At 38.4% G+C, this 19717-nt stretch overlaps 1 protein-coding gene across 2 annotated transcripts; it reads right to left on the reverse strand.

Moving 5' to 3' along the window:
- Positions 1-1897: 1897 nt before the first annotated feature.
- Positions 1898-19717, reverse strand: LOC143853094 (uncharacterized). 2 transcript variants are annotated; one of them, XM_077362819.1, is made up of 11 exons: positions 19598-19717; positions 19297-19464; positions 17812-18502; positions 17611-17695; positions 10917-11004; positions 5862-6046; positions 3769-3901; positions 3529-3665; positions 3249-3323; positions 2392-2511; positions 1898-2291 (listed from the first exon to the last, which is right to left on the reverse strand). In XM_077362819.1, the coding sequence occupies exons 2-11, from the start codon at positions 19445-19447 to the stop codon at positions 2229-2231; spliced, it is 1728 nt and encodes a 575-aa protein (XP_077218934.1). In that variant the 5' UTR covers positions 19448-19464; positions 19598-19717; the 3' UTR covers positions 1898-2228. The 2 variants fall into 2 exon arrangements, with proteins under 2 accessions (XP_077218934.1, XP_077218933.1); XM_077362818.1 differs by having other exon boundaries at positions 5862-6049.

Consider the following 19717-nt stretch of genomic DNA (forward strand, 5'->3'; position numbering starts at 1 on the left):
ATTTCTTTTAATAGGAAAGTGATATATTCGCCCCTTTATTTAACTTGGGACAGCTCCCTCCAGTGTATTTATGAGTACTCTTATACTACAGGGGGCTGTTCCAAGTAAGAGAAGGGAGAATATGTCATTTCCCTTTTGAATGCGTCCGTATGCAAAAGTAGCACGCGCCATGCGTGAACACATGATTCACTCAAAAGGTTTTTATTCTCTAAATATCTTCTAATTAGTCATTAATAATTACTTTTTATCCAAAAGTTAAGGTTTTAGAAATTAATTTCTAGAATGTTTATAAGAAAAAAAATCGCGTGTCTCCTGAGGTTATTTTTAACCTTATAAATGTAAAGTTTTGCCTAACTATTAAATAACTTATGGATGTCAATTTCTGTATACCTATCAAGTGTTTTATACAAGTAAATTTCTCTATGGCTATTAGATAAATTATAGATTTAAATTTCTCTGTAGCTTTTAAATACACTACATTTTAAAGCCCTGGCTTGATTTCTACCTCATAAGAAATCAAATCACAAAAGCACATATTTATCGCATGAGTTTGCATAACCAATTGAGATAAAGGCTAAACTCCTTGCTTATGTTCGAAGTTTTGATGAGATCCAATGCATTTGTACTGGTATGATCGCAACCTTTCACTCCTTGCTTTTAGCAAGTGCTTTCCAATTGATCATTGATGTGGTATTACTAATTGTATGAGCTCTTTGAAGCTAATCAGACAAAGTAGCAATTCAAGAGAGGAGCACCATCATTCAAGAGAGGAGCACCATCATTAAAGGGAATGTTGGTATCATTACACAGCACTGCATAAACTATGAGCTTTTTTCTATGGAGGGCTACAGCATTCCATCATGTGGGCCCCTGTGCCAGCATGCATTCAAAATTCACATAACTAGTCCAATTCTAACCATCAGAGGCAATGGATGGTTTTTTCATCAGTTTTTTTCATCAGTTGGTGCCGCTTTCCATTTTGGCAGTCTATTTTAATTAGGCCGTTTGGATTGCAGGAAAAAACATTTATGATGGAAATTTTTTTCTTATTACAATTTAGAAGGCAATGATATGAGTAGACATAATTAAAGGGATATTATCATAAATTGAAGGTCCCTACCAGTAAAAAATATATAGGGTTGGTTCAAGTTATTTTGTATGTACGCGCTCTCCAAATTTGGAATTTCACAAAATTTCAAATTTCGGAAAATTTCGGTTCCGGTCCTCACCAAAATCCGAAATTTGAAACCATGCTTATATGCACCTTCACAAAAAGGAAAGAAGCAGTTAACAGCAAAGAGAAGGGCAGCAGGCTCTGATTGGCCCACAAGCAACATGAACACCTTACATTACGCGGGGCGGAACACTGCATGGGCCCAGTTATAAAGAGCCAATCAGAGCTCAGCTCATAACAATGGCAACACATCTTCCCATATCATTTCCTACTGTACAAATTCCACTATTTTGAATGAAATTAAGGATGTTCACCCAAATATTTGCATTATACATGAAGCATAAGAGCAGAGAGCAAGAAGTTAAAGGGATTATATAATCATAGCATAAACCTACTCTTAAATGTTTGCATGAAATTTATAAAATTTAGCCAGCCTGCCCTAGGTCAGAACCCTAGGTCAGAACCTCCCAATCAGCAGTTAATAATAAGGGTTTTGGTTCCGTTGGTTCACGAATGCACTTTGCAATTTATGATCTGGGTCAATGAAAATTCAAGGCCAGGGCAGGCCTCATACCTTTTCAGTGTCCCATGCACTTCCACTAATGGGAGCGACCGGAGTTTAGTCCACACAGGTGGCCAAACTTTTGTTGATAGTAAAGTTTAGGTAAAGTGAGAAAGTGAACTTGCTAAAATGCAATATAACCATCTTTACTAGATTCCATATGAGCAATGCAAGATAAAAATACATGCATCTATTCATATAAGCATTTAAGCTACTATCTATGATATGGGTTCGAAAATTACATATATTTAAACAACCCCTATGATGTCCAATCTATACGAGATCTAAGCTGGAAGAGAGAGAGAAGAATGAAACTCGGTATTAAGAAAATCCGGACGCCAATTCAAGGACTTGAAGATGGATTTGCAAGTGCGTCTGTATTACCTTTTTTGGAAAAACTGTGCATTGATGAAACATGTAAGTTGGTCTCCAACGCCCTTCGGCTTCAAGATGCTAGAAAACCTGTACATTAATGGAACATATCTGTGCCATCTACAACTTCCTTTTATTCCAAGTTGCATCTCTGGGTACATTTGTTTTACCCATTTGGGAAACCTGTGAATTGATGAAACAAACTTGACAGATAAGAACACAACACAATACAAAGAAAAAAAAAAGCGAGAGTTGGGTGGTCCATGTGACAATTATTACTTACAATATGAGATTTCCATTCAATTTTGTCTTGATCCTCTTCGATACTTGAGAACTGAGGTTGGCCGCAGACTCGATGAAATATATGAATGAGAACAACAGCATCAAGAGCTGCATATTCTATCTGCACATTACTTTTCCAGTTTAGATGTAAGATTCCAAAAATATAACAGGACCTGCTGAGTTAAGAAAAACGAAAAAATCCCATTTTGTATTTTTACCCCGTTTTGTATTTTTACAAAGGATACTATGAATGGCAACCTTGATTTATGTGTAATGTTTCAAGCTCGGGGAAAATCTCCTTGAAAAAGTTATGAATGATTAGGTCGTTCATGTGAAGCCCAATCATTAATAGCTCCTATACATACATAGACACACTTGCACATATGAGCTACTGCATGGTGTCCGAGCTTATTTTCCTAATCCAATCATCTGTTGGGCCCCACTATAGATAAACCATACTGGAAAAATTGTCATAGCACAATCTTTTCTGGCGCTTCATGGAACGGACGTTCGCAGACCTTTTGATGCGGCCTGTAAATAGATGGTTAAAATCTAAAAATGTAATGTCCACATTCGTAGGAATCCACGAACTTAGGTATAGGATTGTATGATCAAGGAGATTTTGGGGCATGGCACATCCATAGAGGGGCCCAATACATGAAAATTTTGGGTAAGCCCACATATACATTTGCCCGCGACATTATACAATAGCTCTATAGATATACCGTATACTGTTTTTGAAAGCTGAAGGTTCTGCAACTTCTACAATTTGACCTAGAATTTTATTGTTATTATTGACAAAATCTGCTTGAAAAATCATGAAAGATGTGAGATAAAAAAAGATTCAAAGATAAATACTTGATTTTGACTCAAAGGTCGTTGCTCCCAGTTGCTGTTCCGTCTTGTCTTGTCCAAACCAGCTCCCAATGTTCTCTGGTTCAATGATGATAAATCATGCCAAACAAGTCAATGTGGTTGCCATATTGAAATATTCATAAAATAGCAAGAATCAAAGTAATCACTCTTTCAAGATGAAGTACATGGTCGCAATACCTATGACTAACATCTACCAACACCATTTCAAGAAAATGAAACGAGAGGCACAATATATTAGGGTAATAGTCATCGTCTGAAGTACCTTGGCAAGATCCGATAGACCACCTTTACGTTCTCTGAACAGTTTTTGAATGTCAAGTAACATTTCATAGTACTTGAAACACTCGAGATCTTCATAAGAATGTGACAATTGATGAAGATCACAATGAAAGTCATAGCCTACATAGTGCAGATATCAGAAAGGAGCCATTATCCAATCACATTGATAAATCAGGTTGCAAAAGAATACTTCTGAAAGTGATGCTTTTAGAGACTTGCATACCAAGCTTCAAAATTCTGGGAGAACAAAAAATGCGTTTAAGGCAGCCATCTAAGGATTTTGGTTCATCTGCAAACAACTGTATCACGTCTAAGATGAACACCTTCTTTTCAGAAGCAATTTGCATGATTGACACCTGTAACATGGATACACCCATAATTTTACTACCCATAACAAAATCTATAAACAGAAATAGGTTAAATCATCGTAGTTCGGCCGCATGGATGTCATTATAGTTATAATGGTGACATAGTACCAATATAAACAGGACAACTCTTCCCAGTTCTGCATCAAGCTGTATATCTTTGTGGTAAGAAAACCATACGGCACTGGCCATTTAATTGAAGGAGGAAAAATTAGATTTAAAATGGTTTCTTGAAAGGAATATGGGGTAGGGAACCATAAGCTGCTGTTTATCAGAAGGGAAAAAAAACACCATGTCGTTTGTTAGAAGGAAAAAAGCAAAGTTTAAAATGGTTTCTTGCAAGATTTAACTGTTCTAGTACCAAGTGTCAAATTTGCTTTTTATGAAAACAAATAACACAAATTTACAATTAGCAAAGGCTTTGTGTTTTATCCATCCTAAATGTTAGAAGTGACTATCCATTTTTATTTTTTTTAAAGTAGTCACCACAACTAACAAACCATCTGCTGGAGAATAGAAGAATTTAGATCATGCTAATCATATAATTAAAGAAAAGAATCACTTGTTATATGGTTAGAAGCCTTGAGTCAATGGCCCAATGTGAAAGAGAGGTATTACCAGAATGGGCCAAAATAACCACGGATGAGGAAGGACAACTTGCTAATTATTGAGTCCTCTTCATAAAATTTTGTGATTCCTCACATGAGATCACAACTGAATCACCAATAGGAGCACTATGTTTCCGAGTCAATGGGAGCGCGCAGAGAAACATCTCAATCAAATGTACAGGAAACATGATTTGTCTGTGCTGATTTTCCAAACTTGTCCCAACACTCGTCAGATGTATGACTGGATCGCTAACAATGCACGCACATTCTATCACCATGTCCTCTACCACCACCACAGCTTCCCCTTAACTCATGCCCGTGTTCTCTAGCACAACAACCATCACCTCTACCGAATAAGGATGTCAAGACATACTCCTCTCCAATATAGAGATGTGAAGAGGTCTTACAAATCCCAATGCGCTAAAGTCCAGAATAAATATTGCTTAAAGCCAGAAGATTTTTGCTAGTTAGGGGTGTCAATATAGAGGTCTGAAGGATACTTTACGGATCCATATTTTAGGATCTGATTAGGGTTCGTAAAACTATTAATCGATATTTAGGATTTAAAGTCATGTAGATGGAGAATTACAAAAAAAGACCTGTTTTGTATAGTTTAGTTTAAATTATAAGGGTATTTCCGTATTTTATGACAAATACGTAAATAATCACCCATTTCACTAAGTAGTAACATACTGTAACGATAGTAAAAGAGTTCTTTTGTTGGATCTTGGATGGCCTGAATCCAAATGACTTGGATTCAAACACTTAGGGTAGGATTCGAGGAATTCTTCAATTCAGATCAGAGCAAATGGTGACTTGGACATGGGTTAATCCTATTTGATTCAAGCCTACTGACACCCCTATTGCTAGCTAGTATCTGCTCACGAATTAATTGATATTTTGGAGTGAGCCAAGAAAGAAACTTAGCAACCTTAAACTCATCTTTCCAAAGTTCTCTTGTTTCTCCTCATTTCAAAAAAAAAAAAAAAAAAATGGCTACCACACCACATATTTTAAAGGAAAATAAACTTGGTGGTATGTTTCATTGGATGTGTTAGGGAAGTCAAGGTCGTGTCCAAGTTGGCACCCTAATAGCAACCAGATCACAGGAAGTCATAAAAATAAAGATATAATTGCCAAAAGAGCGGTTACTCTAACTGAACATGTTTGATTTGGTTAAAGTGGACTTCAATAGAAAGGCAGTTTAAATTATTCTCTTCCTTATTCCTCATGCTACCTGTAGTAACGCTGCTCATTCCAACCCTTTCAACCAAAATGAAAAAATACAAGATAAAGGTCAAGCTTGTGTCAAAGAATTAGTCAAGGATTAAATCTATGATTACCTTATTTGGTTTGCTGCCTTTTTCATAATTAGGTTTCCATTCGCAATCTATGCCGACAACTTTACATCCTTCAATATGGCTTGTAGCACTAAGCAATGCATTGACGTTGTCCACCCATATAGTATCTTCTAAAAACAATTCAGTAAGATGCAAATAACGGGTTGGGGAAAGGCTTGCTTCAGGTACTGCTGCAGATGGAAAATCAACCGATAAAGCAATACTACACATGAAATTAGAAAGAGTATATAATCTTGAAAGAAAATATTTGACAACGTTAGCCAAATCACCAACTATGTAACATTTGGAATACCTTATTAATATCTAACAAACAATAATGGCAATCCGACATAAAAAGAAATGAACCCAAACTAGTATCTAGTTAGCCGGTGTGCAAGAAACAAAGCATAAAAATTTCTTTTTAAAATAAAATTAGGATATCAAGCTTATGCATATTATAGTAAAAAGGGCTCTCATTTTAATGCCCATGACGTAAAAAACCTGAAGCACATCTCAAACATGATATAGAGTTACAAGATCTCAAGTTTATGCACATCTCAAACATGACATAGAGTTACAAGATCTCAACTTCATATATGAAAGCAATGAAAAGCACACTAAGCTCCATAAACAAATTATAGTTTAACAATACAATTCTAGCTACGACAACCTAGTTTTTGAATTTTACTGAAGCCCAAAATTACCTGTCAGAAGGGCATACCAATAGGTTATAAGCAGTCATGCCGTAATGGCCATTCCCAATCCATGTGCTATTCAACCTTGCTCCTTTTTTGTTGGTCCAAAACTTAGGGGAACAAATTCAACCGCCCTGAAGAAACTTAAACTTGGGCCCATTTGGCCCAAATAAATGTACAACTGAACCAGAGGTTATTAGATGCACATGACTTATGAGATAATGAAAACCATCTATTCTCCAGAATTAAGAAACAATAGCACTAGCAGTATTCCAATGTCTACAAGTATAACCTATTGGAATATAAAGTGTATTAGATATTAGAACAAAGACTGAAACTCAAGTGTGAATGGTGTCCTAAAACCCTAAGTATGGACTCCCAACAAGGGGAATCATAATGACCCTATCCCTCAGTTTGGAAGTCTGAAACTCAAGGCTGCTCAGTATTACCAGTACTGTTTCTACCTACCAAAAATATTGTTCAGATCTGTAGTTGTGTCTCAGTTTTCCTTAGTGAACTGTGCTGGATTTTTGGCTTATTGGTATAAGAAGGCATTCCGAGGGTTGTATGGTTTGAGAGGCACTGGGACGCGTCGTCCTGCTACCTGTAAATGCTCCAAATCTTCATCTTTCTGTTACAGCTAAAAATACAATGACCCCATCCCTCAAGGAAAACACTAAAAGCACAGGCAAAAACAGCACCCATAACTATTTATTCATAAGATTCTTTAAGTACTGCGTTAAAAGTGGTTTGATTTTGATGACCTTGGTTTTATGAATTCAACCCATCCCAGCTGAGATTAAAATGTCTTCAAAAACATTAATGGAGAATTTACCTCTGTCATTGTTAACAGATAATTCTAGAATGCCAAAAGAATCCAATATCTATACTTGATACAATTGGATACTAGTTAGTTGTAAATTAAATATTTCAAGACCATAGCTACCAATCACCATAGTAACCCACCCAATTTTTTAAAAAATACATGAGCTGAATTATGAATACAATGCTCAGACGCAAGTATCCATATCCAACTTTTCTGAGAATTCTGAGTTGTATCTGTATCGGCACTTGTACCCAGATCTGTATTTCAGCTAGGCTTTGGCAAACCAATAAATCATCAAAAGTGACAACTGAGACAGTTACCAACATGCAAACTACACATTGTAGCCATCAATTGTTAAGTGAATGCTGCAAATTTGTAATGTATATATATGGTCAGACTAATTTAATTTTCTTCTAGATGTTTCTCTAGTTTTTTACAACTTTGCTTACTTATGTTCCATGTTCTTCTCATTTACCCTGTTTCAACGAGCTCTATTAAAATTGGATAAAATCATGATTCTGTCAATGCAGCAATGAAGATATCATAGCCAGATAAGCAATGTAGAAGCGTAGACATATCCAATTTATGCGGAAAGGTATAAGGATGTACCTTTATTTATTGAATTTTTCTATAACTTAAAACCGAGACAATTATGTGAGAGAAGACAAAACAGGATGAAACAAGAATCACGCCCACACCTCAACCATTTCCAAAAAAAAAAAGAAAAAAAAAAGAATTCCACCCAGCCCCACACCCGAAAAGAAGGAAATTTTATCCGGAGATTAGAGATCTTTTACAACCTACAAATCAGCCTCATATGGAGCCAACATTCTAATACTAATTCTCATCTGCAATTCGCTGATGACACCATTCTTTTACTCGAAGAAGACGCCCATAGGGTGAAAGAAATTACGTGCATATTCGGGTGATTCGAGGTAGTGTTGGGACTCAAAATCAACTTTTCTAAGAGTGTGGCTGGAATTAATATCGAGGCATCATCTGTGTTGGATCACGCTGCTGCGTTGGGATGCTTGGATGCCGAACCTAATTGCTATCTGGGACTTCTGCTCGGATACCAAATTCCAAAAGCCTCGCGCAATGGGATTCCGTCATTGAACGTATTGAACGCAAATTGGCAACATGGAAGAAACAGTATCTATCCTTTGGTGGCCGAATTACTCTCATCAAAATTTCTATTAAAGTCGAGGATCGAGAAACTTCAAAGGGATTTCTTATGGGATGGTGAGGAGCAGAGTAAGAAAAGTAAACATCTGCTGAAGTGGGAGAGCGCATGCAAAGCTCGCAGAAAGGGTGGCTTAGGGATTGGAAAAGTCAGACTTCGAAACAGGGCGGTACTGGGCAAATGGCTATGGCGCTTCGGCGCTGAGAAGGATGCATTATGGCACCAATTAATCAGGGACAAGTGCGGCTGTGGCTGGGGGGAAATGGTAATGTGCTGGTCCTCCATCTGGCAAAGGTTCTAGCGTCTGGAAATCTGTAAGCAGTGCCCACTCATCTTTCTTACCTCATCTGCGATATAAGGTCGGTAAGGATGATTTAGTCAGATTCTGGATGGACGTATGGACTGGTGATTATACTCTTAAAGAGGTCTACCTGGACTTATTCTGTATATCTTCTAACCAGCAAGCAAGAATTGCAGATTATTTAGTGAGGGCTGAAGGACATGGGAATCAATTCTGGGATATCAGACTCCGCCAAGATTTGAAGGATGAGGAAATCATCAGTTTCGAATCGCTACTTCAGCTGCTATCGGAGTGTTACTTATCACCATACGCTCAAGATGAATGGATCTGGACTCCTAATTCTCAGGGAGGCTTTTCAGTCAGATCTTTCTTTCTTTTTTGTCAATTAAATGGTTGCTATGGATCTATCTCTCGGCGTGCACGTATATGAAGATCCATCACCCCTCCACGGGTTACGGCGTTTGCATGGGCGGTTGTACAAAAATGAATCAATACAAGCGATCGACTTGAGAGGCATGGATTTCATCTCGCTAATGGGTGTGTGATGTGTCGGAACGAGGAGGAATCATTAGATCACCTCCCTGTCCTATGCCCTTTTGCTCACAGAATATGGATGGCTATATTTAATTTTTTTGGGATCCCATGGGTAATACAGAATCTTATATCAAAAATCATCCTTAATTTGGGGGGAGGGGGGTGCATTCTATGGATGTCATGGACAATCAATGTGGATGGCAATGCCTTGTGCGATCATTTGGCACATAAGGCTGGAACGCAATTGCAGAATTTTTCAGAACATGGCAGCACATCGTCCTTGATATCAAGCTCTCTACCATCGCATGGACTGGTGTAAAAGAGGGGCTCCCTTATTCGGTGGGGGATATTTTGCGGCATTGGAATACGGTGATCACGGAGAAGAAAGTTTCTCTACGCATCACCCTGAAATGGACTCCACCATCGGACGGATGGTTTAAGTTAAATTTCAACGGCAGCTCCTTCAGCAATCCGGCTCATAGGCGGGCTCATCAGGGACACTGAAGGACGGACAATCATGACATATTCGGGTTCGGCAGGGGTTTGCAATGCAAACGAAGCGGAGGTGAGAGCGTTACTATTTGGACTACAAGGTATGCGAAAATAATCTGGGATCGTTGATCGTGGAAGGTGACTCTGCAAATACCATCGATTGGGCTTCGAATCGGTGCTGCGGAGCATGGAATCTGCACAATATGCTGGACGCGATTCACTATCTGATCAGAGCCATCCATCCTCAGATCTGTCATAGACGGAGAACGGCAAAAACGATGCCCGATGAACTGGCAAAAGGAGTTGACATCCCTAATACGCGTATTATTGTTCCTAACTGTGGGGGTTTCCACCCTTGAACATTTGGATCTGGCTTTAATTTTTCATTTTTGTGGGACAGCGTATGTAGGGCTGTTTTATTGATCATTCGGGGGACCTCTTGTCCCCGCTTTGTATGGTTTCTCAAGATGAAATAAAACTTTGTTACTTTTCCCAAAAAAAAAAAAAATAAATAAAAAAATTAAAAAAAAAAAAAATTAGCCTCATAGTCTGTATTTATTTGCTCCACTGATGATACCAACAAACAGTGCATGGATCTTTATATTGCAAGCTTCAAATTCAAACCAATTGATACTGTGCAGCCTCATAGTGAAATAACCAATTATTTGGCCACCAAAGAATAAAATAGAAATGGATATATGTTCTCGTCAATTCTCACATGCAAGATTCGGTGTTGGATTGTATCAACTACATAAACAATGTAATATGGAGAGAAATTATACGGTGCCCGATTGGGCATGCTTGTGTAAGGGGGAGCCATCCTTGATATTTGATCCAACAGCAGCCCCTTAAAAGGATGAAAAAGGGGGCTGCCGTTGGATCAAATATCAAGGGCGGTGCCCCTTGCACGAGCATGCCCAACGGGCACCATAAAAAATCTCTAATATGGAATACAAAAATTGATCAAGCGAAATGCATTTATCAAGCACTCAAATCTAATGTATGAAGGAAATATCATTTCACATACCAATTTCTTTCACGAAAATTTTAAGGGAATGTCGCTCACACAATTCATCAACCTTCTCCGTGTAGCCAGCTTTCATAGCCAAATGTACCTTTATTACAATGGGCAGTGGCACAAATTTTCTTTACTAATTTAAAATTTTAAACACAAATCACTTGCATAAATTGTACATGAGGGGATCGAACCAGTATCTTCGAAACAAAATGCATGGAAAGAAGGAAACAATTAATGAATTGCTCACTAACAACCAGTAGTAAACAGATGACAGTGTCAAATGAATCAAACTACTCAGCCCCATGATAAACATAATAATAGTTACAAAGATAAGAGAGAGGGTGAGGGGGTGTGAAGGGAGATTCAACTTAGTGTTGGAATGAAAACTTGAACATACTGCACCACTTAGTTAGATAAAAATAATAATAGTTAAAGCTGGTTATGATTGCTTATGTTTGACATGTTTTCCAAACTATTAGACATTTGAATTTAGTTCTAATGTTTATCTTACCATTTTAACTTTGTATAGGGTGACATTAATGTTAATAAATTACACAATCTTACCATTTTTGAAATTACTCACTTAAAACATTTATTTCTTAGCTAATATGATGGAACTGATCAATGTTAAACTACTTGGCTGTGCAACATCTTGGATGCATATCTAGTCCCAGTACAAATTGAAAATTCTTGGGTAGACCCTCATGCCCATATTATTGTATGGTTGTTTATTAAAGTTGTAGGAACAGTTTTGCTAGTGAACCACCTTCAAAGAATTCACTGTTTTTTCGGGTGAATTCTTTGAAACTAGTTGATTTGTTGATATGTTTACTACGGCATATGTGTTCATGGTTCGCTACTAGGCTAAAAAAGTGTGGTGCAACAACAGAGTAGTATTAGTCTATTCAGTTTTGAACAGCTTGGTTCACTAATAAAACAGAAATTGTTATGTACTTCACAATAAGAAGGTAATATGTTTTGCGAAGATGAAGGCACATAGCATATTCCTCTTATTTTGGTAAGGAAAGCTAATAGCATATCTGAATCTCTAGCCTTTTCCCTAAAATAGGAATTATTGTAGCTTGAGAATACGAAACCATGTTCACGTAGTAAATTGTGTAGCTTGAAAATAATATATCGGTTGCATTATCATCTGTATATATTTTCTTCAAGTGAATACTTTCATTCGCCACTCATTCTCTTTTCTTGTGATGTCTCACATGAACATGTTTAGTTCTGGTATGATACACTTGATTATTTGGAAAACGTATAGGACTCGGATTGTCACAATGCAACAAGATGCTTCCATGCTCCAACCTCATAACACAAACCAAACCAACCAACCAAATAGCCTCCTTGGCAGCTTCACCTATCACCATGTACTCTGCCTCTATCATAGACAATGCAATCATAGACAAAAGTGAATCCTTCCAAGATATAGGCCCCACCGGCTAATATGAATGCATAGCCTGTAATAGATCTCCTCTCGTCTAAGACTCCTGCAGAATATGAATCTGAATAACATTTCAACCCATCTTCAATTTAGTCCATACCATACACCAACCCAAAACTCGTACTGCCCCATAAGTTTCCAAGAATCCACTTTTACTGCACTCGATCCTGAAACTAATAGATCAGTTGTATGGTATTGTGTCCTAGTGAATGGTTTGATTGATTTCATGGAGAAATAAGAGGCAACACATAGTTGCAAGATCTAGTATTGAAGTAGAATATAGAGTCATGGCTATTGCGGAGATGATTTGGTTAAGAAAATTACTTCAAAAGATAAGCATGTTTTTAACTGAACATGTAAAGGTATATTGTGATAATCAAAGTGTAATTAAAGGCCGGCCGAGTTCACGCGGGGTCTGGGGAGGGCTAGATGTACGCAGCCTTACCCCTGCTTTGCAGAGAGGCTGTTTCCGTGACTCGAACCCGTGACCACCAGGTCACAATGGAGCAACCTTACCATTGTGCCAAGGCTCGCCCTCTATCAGAGAAAGAATGGAAAGTGGTGATATAGCTCATCTTTTTGTCTCAAGCAAAGACCAAGTAACAGATATCTTTACTGAAGGCCTCAAAAAAGATCATCGTTTGCAGTTTTTTTGACAAGCTATACTGCTATACATGTTCAGAGACAATTCAACTTGAGGGAGAGTGTTGAAAATATTCCATGCACCCACCTCGTGAACAGCGTAAATGAAATTGAAATGTATAGGAAAAAAATGAACCCTTTGGCAAACAAAACCAAGAGATGACCTTGAGCACAAAAATGAACCAGTAAGCCATTGATATAAAAGAGTGGGAAAGGATTGGCCCATCTCAATGTGGAACTGAAGCAGCCTATTTGGCATGAAATAGGTGCCACGGAATGAACCAACAAACCTTGATATAAAGAAGGGGGGATGGGTGATTGGCCTATCTCAATGGAGAACTGAAGTAGCATGTCTGGCATGAAATAGTTCACCCCCTTGTTTTTTCATAGGTTCCATCATTTGCTTCAATAGGAAGGGAGTTGGACTTTGGACGACTAGTTAAGGACCTCCAACAGATCATTGAAGTGGGGGTATATTAAGCGATTTAAGGAGCAACTTCACCGGTACAGCAAATCATTGATATAAAGAGGGGGAAAGGATTGGCCCATCTCAATGGGGAGCTGAAGCAGCCTATTTGGCATGAAATAGGTGCCATGGAATGAACCCAAAAAAATCGTTGATATTGTTGAAGAGTGTTAAAGGGTAGTTTAGGCATTTCATGTATTGTGAGGGGTATTGTAGTCTTTGCACCATGTAACCCTATTTGGGCTCCTATATATACATCATATTACATGGGAGCTCCCTAGTGGAGACTCACCGAGTCACCACCCTCTCCCTCACTCTTCTTCTTCTTCTCTTGCTTATCCATTCTAACATGGTATCAAAGCTAAGATCCTAGGGGAAAGGGGAAAAAAAAAAGTTTTCCCAACACCATCTCCCACAAAAAAAAAAGAGAGAAGAAGAGTGTTCTCATCACCATCTACCATTCACATTTCTCTCTCTTCTCTACTCTCTTTCTTACATGGTATCCTGAAGACGAGACACAAGACGAGATGCCTCCCACATCTGAAGATGCGACGAGACTCCCTCCTCCTTGATTTTTCCAAAACCCTTTTTGGGTTCATCCTCCTTAGTCCATCCCTAAACCCTAATCCCTACATCCATTACCCTCAACCCTAAATTCGTGAAACCCTGACCCTTTCCTTCTTATGAGTTCCTAAACCCCACTCTTTCTTCTCAATACCATTTGTAAATCCATCCATCCAAAACAAAACAAAAACCACAAAAAATCCATTCTTTTCCTTTCTTTTCTCCATCCATGGCATCTTTTCTTGTTCTTTTTTTGGTTCTTTCTCCATAAATCTCGTTCTTTTGAGTTCTTTATAGTTCTTTAATTTCTTTCTTAAAGATTTAAATCATTTCTTTCTTTTTGGCATCTCACCCCTATCCACTCCATCCAAATCTTTGTTTTCTCTCCTATATTTGTTGTATTCTATGGCCTTTGTCTTGATCTCAAAGGTGCTCCCCAAGTGTTTGATGAAATGTCTACAAGGGAGATTGTGCCTTGATTGTCTTGTTGTCGTCTTGTTGTTGTCTTGTAGTCGCTTCCGCATGATCTAGTTTCATCTTCTTTGTTGGTAGTTCATTGGTTGGTTGGTTTCTTCTTCGTGTTCTTCGTTGGTTCCGCCCACACTTGGTGTTTCTTGGTATGATTCCTTTTATGTTGTTCACCCTTCTTTGTTTGTGATTTGTTGGTTGGTTGGTGGATTCTTCACGTACTGATGTGTGGGTTAGTTGGTGATTTGTAAGTAGTAGTTGGTTGGTGTTTGGTTAGTGATTTGTTGGTGTTTAGTTGATGGCTTGTTCGCGCTTGATTAGTGGTTTGTGCGCCCTATTGGTTGTGGCTTCGTTTGTTTGTTTGTTGGTTGGTTGTTATGTTGGTTGGCTGTTGGTTTGTGATCATCATTGGTTGGGTTGGTTGTGGTTGTGGTTGTTTTGTTGATTGGGTTGATCGTTGTTGTGATCCTCGTTCTTGTTGTTGGTTGTTGGTTGGTTGGTTGGTTGTGGTTGATTGTTGGTTGCGGACAATTGAAGTGCGTTGTGATTGGTTATTGTGGTGGGCTAGTTTTTTTATCTCAACCTGTTGGTTTGGTTGGTTGGTTGCTTACTTCTTTGCCTTATTTATTGATTCCTTCCACTTGGTGTTGTTGATGGATTTTGCGAGGTCCGTTTGTTGGTGCTTCTACGCGTGTGTAGTTTCCTTGGCGTAGTTTTACACCCTTGTTGTGGTTGTAGTGGTTTGCGTTGCAATCCACTTTGTTGTTGGTGGCTATATGCCCGGTCATTTGCATTGTATTTGGCCATGTTGTTGGTGTGGTTATATACCCAGCCATTAGCATTGCTTTCGGCCTTACTGTTGTTGGTTGCTATATCCCGGTCGTTTGTGTTGCATTCGGCCTTGTTGTTGGTGGTGGCTATATGCCCGGTCGTTGGCGTTGCTTTCGGCCTTGTTGTTTCTTCAGACAAAGTGCTGTGTGGCCGTCATTGGTTGGTTGTTGTGGGCCGATTTTCTGTCCCCCTTTTGTTGGTTGGTTGCTGGTTCCTCTCACCTTTCTGGTGGTTGGACTTCTTCTTCTACTAGCGATGTGTTGTTCACCTTATCTCTACTCGTACTTCGGCGTTGTTCGCTATGCACGCCCAAGGTTACCCAGAACGCAGTTCGTTCCGGTACGCGGTACGGGAACGGATACGAGGTATGATGGTAGTCTGGTACGCGTTACGATGAGGGTAGGCTAAGTTGGTTCGCTATTTCGGCTCGCGGGTCGATTTGGAGCGCAAATATGGGTCGCTCGGTATAATTTCATATATTTTTACAAGAATGTCACCTTTTTAATGGTTTCTACAAGAATATCATCCTATAGTCCATACTATGTACAATTATTAATAAACAAAACCAAAAGCCTCGTGTATGCCATTCATATATATTCAAAATGAAAATTCCAGTTCCAATCCATAATATATAAAATTTGAAGATCTCCAAATATCACTAAATTAAGTACCAAATATCAGAAAATAACTACCTAAATCTGAAATAAAAACATAAGAACATAAACAAACTAATAAACTATTATGCAGCTCTCTTTTCCTAGTCCACCGAAGTGTTCCCTCTGTTTGCATCTCCCCATTTCTCATGGGTAGCCCGAACCGCTATTTTTTAGCAATCTGGGTCGCAAACGGGTTTGGGTCGCCAGATCGCAATCAGAGGGTGGGAGGGCGATCCTGGTAACATTGTGTGCGCCTTTGGTATGCGTATTTTATTCGAGTTTCGTAGTTATTTCTTTGTTGAGGCATTGCTATTCGATCGTTGATCTCGTTGTTAGCTATTGTTATTGGTATGCAGATTAGTTCGTCGTTGCTCTGCTTCAGGGGGAGACCCTGTTGTGATCACTCTCGTCGTAGTGTTGATTCAGGGGAGCTGCTCTTTTTTATGGCCGTTGATCTCGTTGTTGTACTCGTGTGGCCGTTGCTATCTTTATTATGCTTTTCATTATGTATTCACCACACCAGCTTGAGGGGGAGTGTTGTACCAAGTTGGTTGTGTGTATGAGATGATTATCTTTTTTTTTGTATGGGTATTGTAGTTTTCTTTGTACCAATCTAGAGTTCCATAGTATATACACTCCAACTTGAGGGGGAGTGTTGAAGAGTGTTAAAAGGTAGTTTAGGCATTGCATGTATTGTGAGGAGTATTGTAGTCTTCGTACCATGTAACCCTAGTATACATCAAATTACATGGGAGCTCCCTAGTGGAGACTCACCATCCTCTCCTTCACTCTTCTTCTTCTTCTCTTGCTTATCCATTCTAACAGATGTAAAGAGGGGGTAAAGAATGGCCTATCTTAATGGGGAACTGAAGTAGCCTGCCTGGCATGAAATAGGGCACCCCCTTGTTTTCTCATAGGTTCCATCATTTCCTTCAGTCGGAAGGGAGTTGGACTTTGGATGACTAGTTCAGGACCAGCTACATATGATTGAAGTGGGGGTATATTAAGCGATTTAAGGAGCAACTTCACCAGTATGAAGTATGAACCTTCCCTTAATAAATTGGGAGCAGGTTGAATATCCTTGAAAAGCTTATGGAGTTTTGGATCGAAGGCAATTTTGATGACACTAGGCCTGATTTCATAGCTGAATTATCCTTGTATGAATTGAATATGCTTTAGAAGCTTATGAAGCATCTGTGATTGAAGGCGGTCGTGATGAGACTAGGATCGTCTCCATAAAGGAGTGTGGAGGATGTGCGGCCTTGTGGAGGATGTGCAGCCTTGGCATCTTCAACTAAGCAGCTGAAAAATCCATGTTTTATTTTCTTTCTTAAAAATGGAAGTTTCTTTCAGCATTCAAAAAAAAAAATAGATGTTTGTTTCCTTATCCTTCTCGTTGCACCAGCAAGATATATTTATAATGATGCAGTTGCTTGCAGTAGGTATGTTATGTAAGAAAAAGTTTCTTGGTAACCATGCTGAGGTCCCAAAAAAGGTGAAAAGGGAAAAAAAGAGGGTGGAAAATTATTGATGAGTAAAAAAATCCAACTAAAACTTCCAAATTTATATCAGAATGATTTTTTGATAAAAGAAGTAGTAGATACTACCAATGCTAGTTCTTACCAGGTACTCAACAAGCTGCCTATCATTGTTAGTCCTAGCCTCTGCAATATCCCAGCACCCTTTTTTTGCGAGCTTCTTTAGTAAACTGCAATTTGATGGAACATTTCTAGTAACTATAGAGAAAGAAAAAGAAAATTACAAGGGCCTCAAGAATCTAAATTGACTCCCATGTAAATCATGCAAGATTTAAATGCAAAATACCTTTCTTTGTGCAGACGATATGCATCTGGAAATTCCAGCTTGAGGTTGTTCTTTTTAATAACGTCATATGCATTCTTTAACATTTCCATATCAAGATACTTTTGAACAAGTAACCTTATCGTGGGCTTCCCCATGAATGTAGCCCACGTCTCTGCCGCTATGAATTGACGATCTTCCATCATTCTAAGTAAAAGGGGCTCACTAGACAGTCTAGACTGGTGAATGGGAAACCGTTTTAAGAGAGTGACAGCAGTCATATAAGACCGGCGTTTAATTAATCCAGATATATATTGTTCCACACATGCCTTTGCTCTGTCTAAGCCATCAGCATTCACCTCTGGACCACATATGGCATCTCCGATGTCTTTGAGTCCAAAATCAAAAAATTCAATTAACTTTACAAGAATGCGCTCTTCATGGACAACAATGCCCCTAAGGACATCCAAAAATAACTGCACCGCCAGGCTCTTTGCTTTAGAAGAATCTACTTGTGTCATTTGTACAGTTTGAAGATGACGAATACAAGAAATCAATAAGTGACTAAAGCCTTCAGCATGTTGAGGTCCAAATAAAGGCAAAACATAAAGGCATCGAACAACAAAAGAAGCAGGTCCGGGTTGAGGATCATTTTGCAGTGCTTGAAAGAATTGTTCCTGAAGAACATGGAACTTCAAAGTCGCCTTAAGTGTGCCTGTCAAAAATTTAAACAGTGAGCAGCAATACTTTCAATATCAAATAACCTGATATAAAGTTATAAACCTATCAGCTTCGGTCAGAAAATACGAGTTTTAAGAACTAGTAAAAGGAAGAGGGATCATTCTACAGACAAATAAGTTTGTAAAATATGTATAAATGCATCAAGCATAAAGCCTCTCAATGATAAGCTGCAGCAGGGATTGCACCAGCAGGAAGCGCAAAATACTTAGATAAAACATGGATATAAATAAAGAAAACCTATGAAGCTACGAAAAGAAATTGTAAGACAGGAATAATGCACAGCCTACAAAAAGAAATTGTAACAGGAAATTTCTCGAACACTGTCACTGTTCAAGAAAAATAATACATAGCCAACTAGTGGAAGAGAGAAAACCATGAACTAGTTGATCATCATAGGCGGAGGCACATATAGCATGAGGAGGGCATTGTGCCCCCCCCCCCCTCCCATAATGACTAGCAAAATCTCTTTTATGGTTCTTGGCATGCACATGCATGCTTGGATAGTTTAATGCCCATGCTTACAAAATCAATAGAGGGAAGATTGACAGGACATTATTAAATAATCCAATCCCTTGCAAAGTAAAAAATCAAAATAAATAAAAAAAGGAATGATAGATACAATGGAACCCTTGTAATAAGATCCAGAAAAGGGCCCTTGATAGGATCCACGTCATTTTCGGTAACTTTTTAAAATCGGTTGAGAAAGTAAATTCAGACAGAACAAAATCAGGTCTCTACAAATAAGAATATCAGTAAATAAAATCTTACCATGTATGTAAACCTCCTTCAAAAGATAAACACATACAAGTGGTGAAATGCGAGACAAATTCGAGAGAGAATGCAAACAGATGCTCCCATTATGATGAATTTCCTCTTCAATTTTACAATCTTCCTCCCCAATCTGTTTCTCAAACCCCATGCTGAGAAAACCTAGACCTGCAGTGAATAACAAATATGATATAGAAATTCAAAAGAAAATACAAAAAATCCTTTTAAATTTGGGGAAGCTGAAGAATAGAATGTAGAAAAAACAAGAAGAAATTGTTTTATTTCTGAAATGTTATTTCACCTCATGCATTGCATATTTATATCTGAGTCCAAAAAAAGAAAGGAAAAATCGGAGAGTCTATTTGGGTTGAATAGGGTTTTACAGAACGAGGACACGGTCGAAAGAGAGACAGAGAGGGAC

Source organism: Tasmannia lanceolata, unplaced genomic scaffold (genome assembly GCF_043159265.1).
Source record: "Tasmannia lanceolata isolate RefF3 unplaced genomic scaffold, GAP_Taslan_0.1 ptg000019l, whole genome shotgun sequence".
Lineage (NCBI taxonomy): Eukaryota > Viridiplantae > Streptophyta > Magnoliopsida > Canellales > Winteraceae > Tasmannia > Tasmannia lanceolata.

Excerpts from the sequence above, each read along its gene's own strand:
- LOC143853094 (XM_077362818.1), bottom strand. The coding sequence starts at position 19,447 with ATGGGGTTTGAGAAACAGATTGGGGAGGAAGATTGTAAAATTGAAGAG. Across the intron at positions 18,503-19,296 it reads GAAGGAGGTTTACATACATG|GCACACTTAAGGCGACTTTG; the intron begins GTAAGATTTTAT and ends AATTTTTGACAG. Across the intron at positions 3,324-3,528 it reads GTCTATCGGATCTTGCCAAG|AGAACATTGGGAGCTGGTTT; the intron begins GTACTTCAGACG and ends TCATTGAACCAG.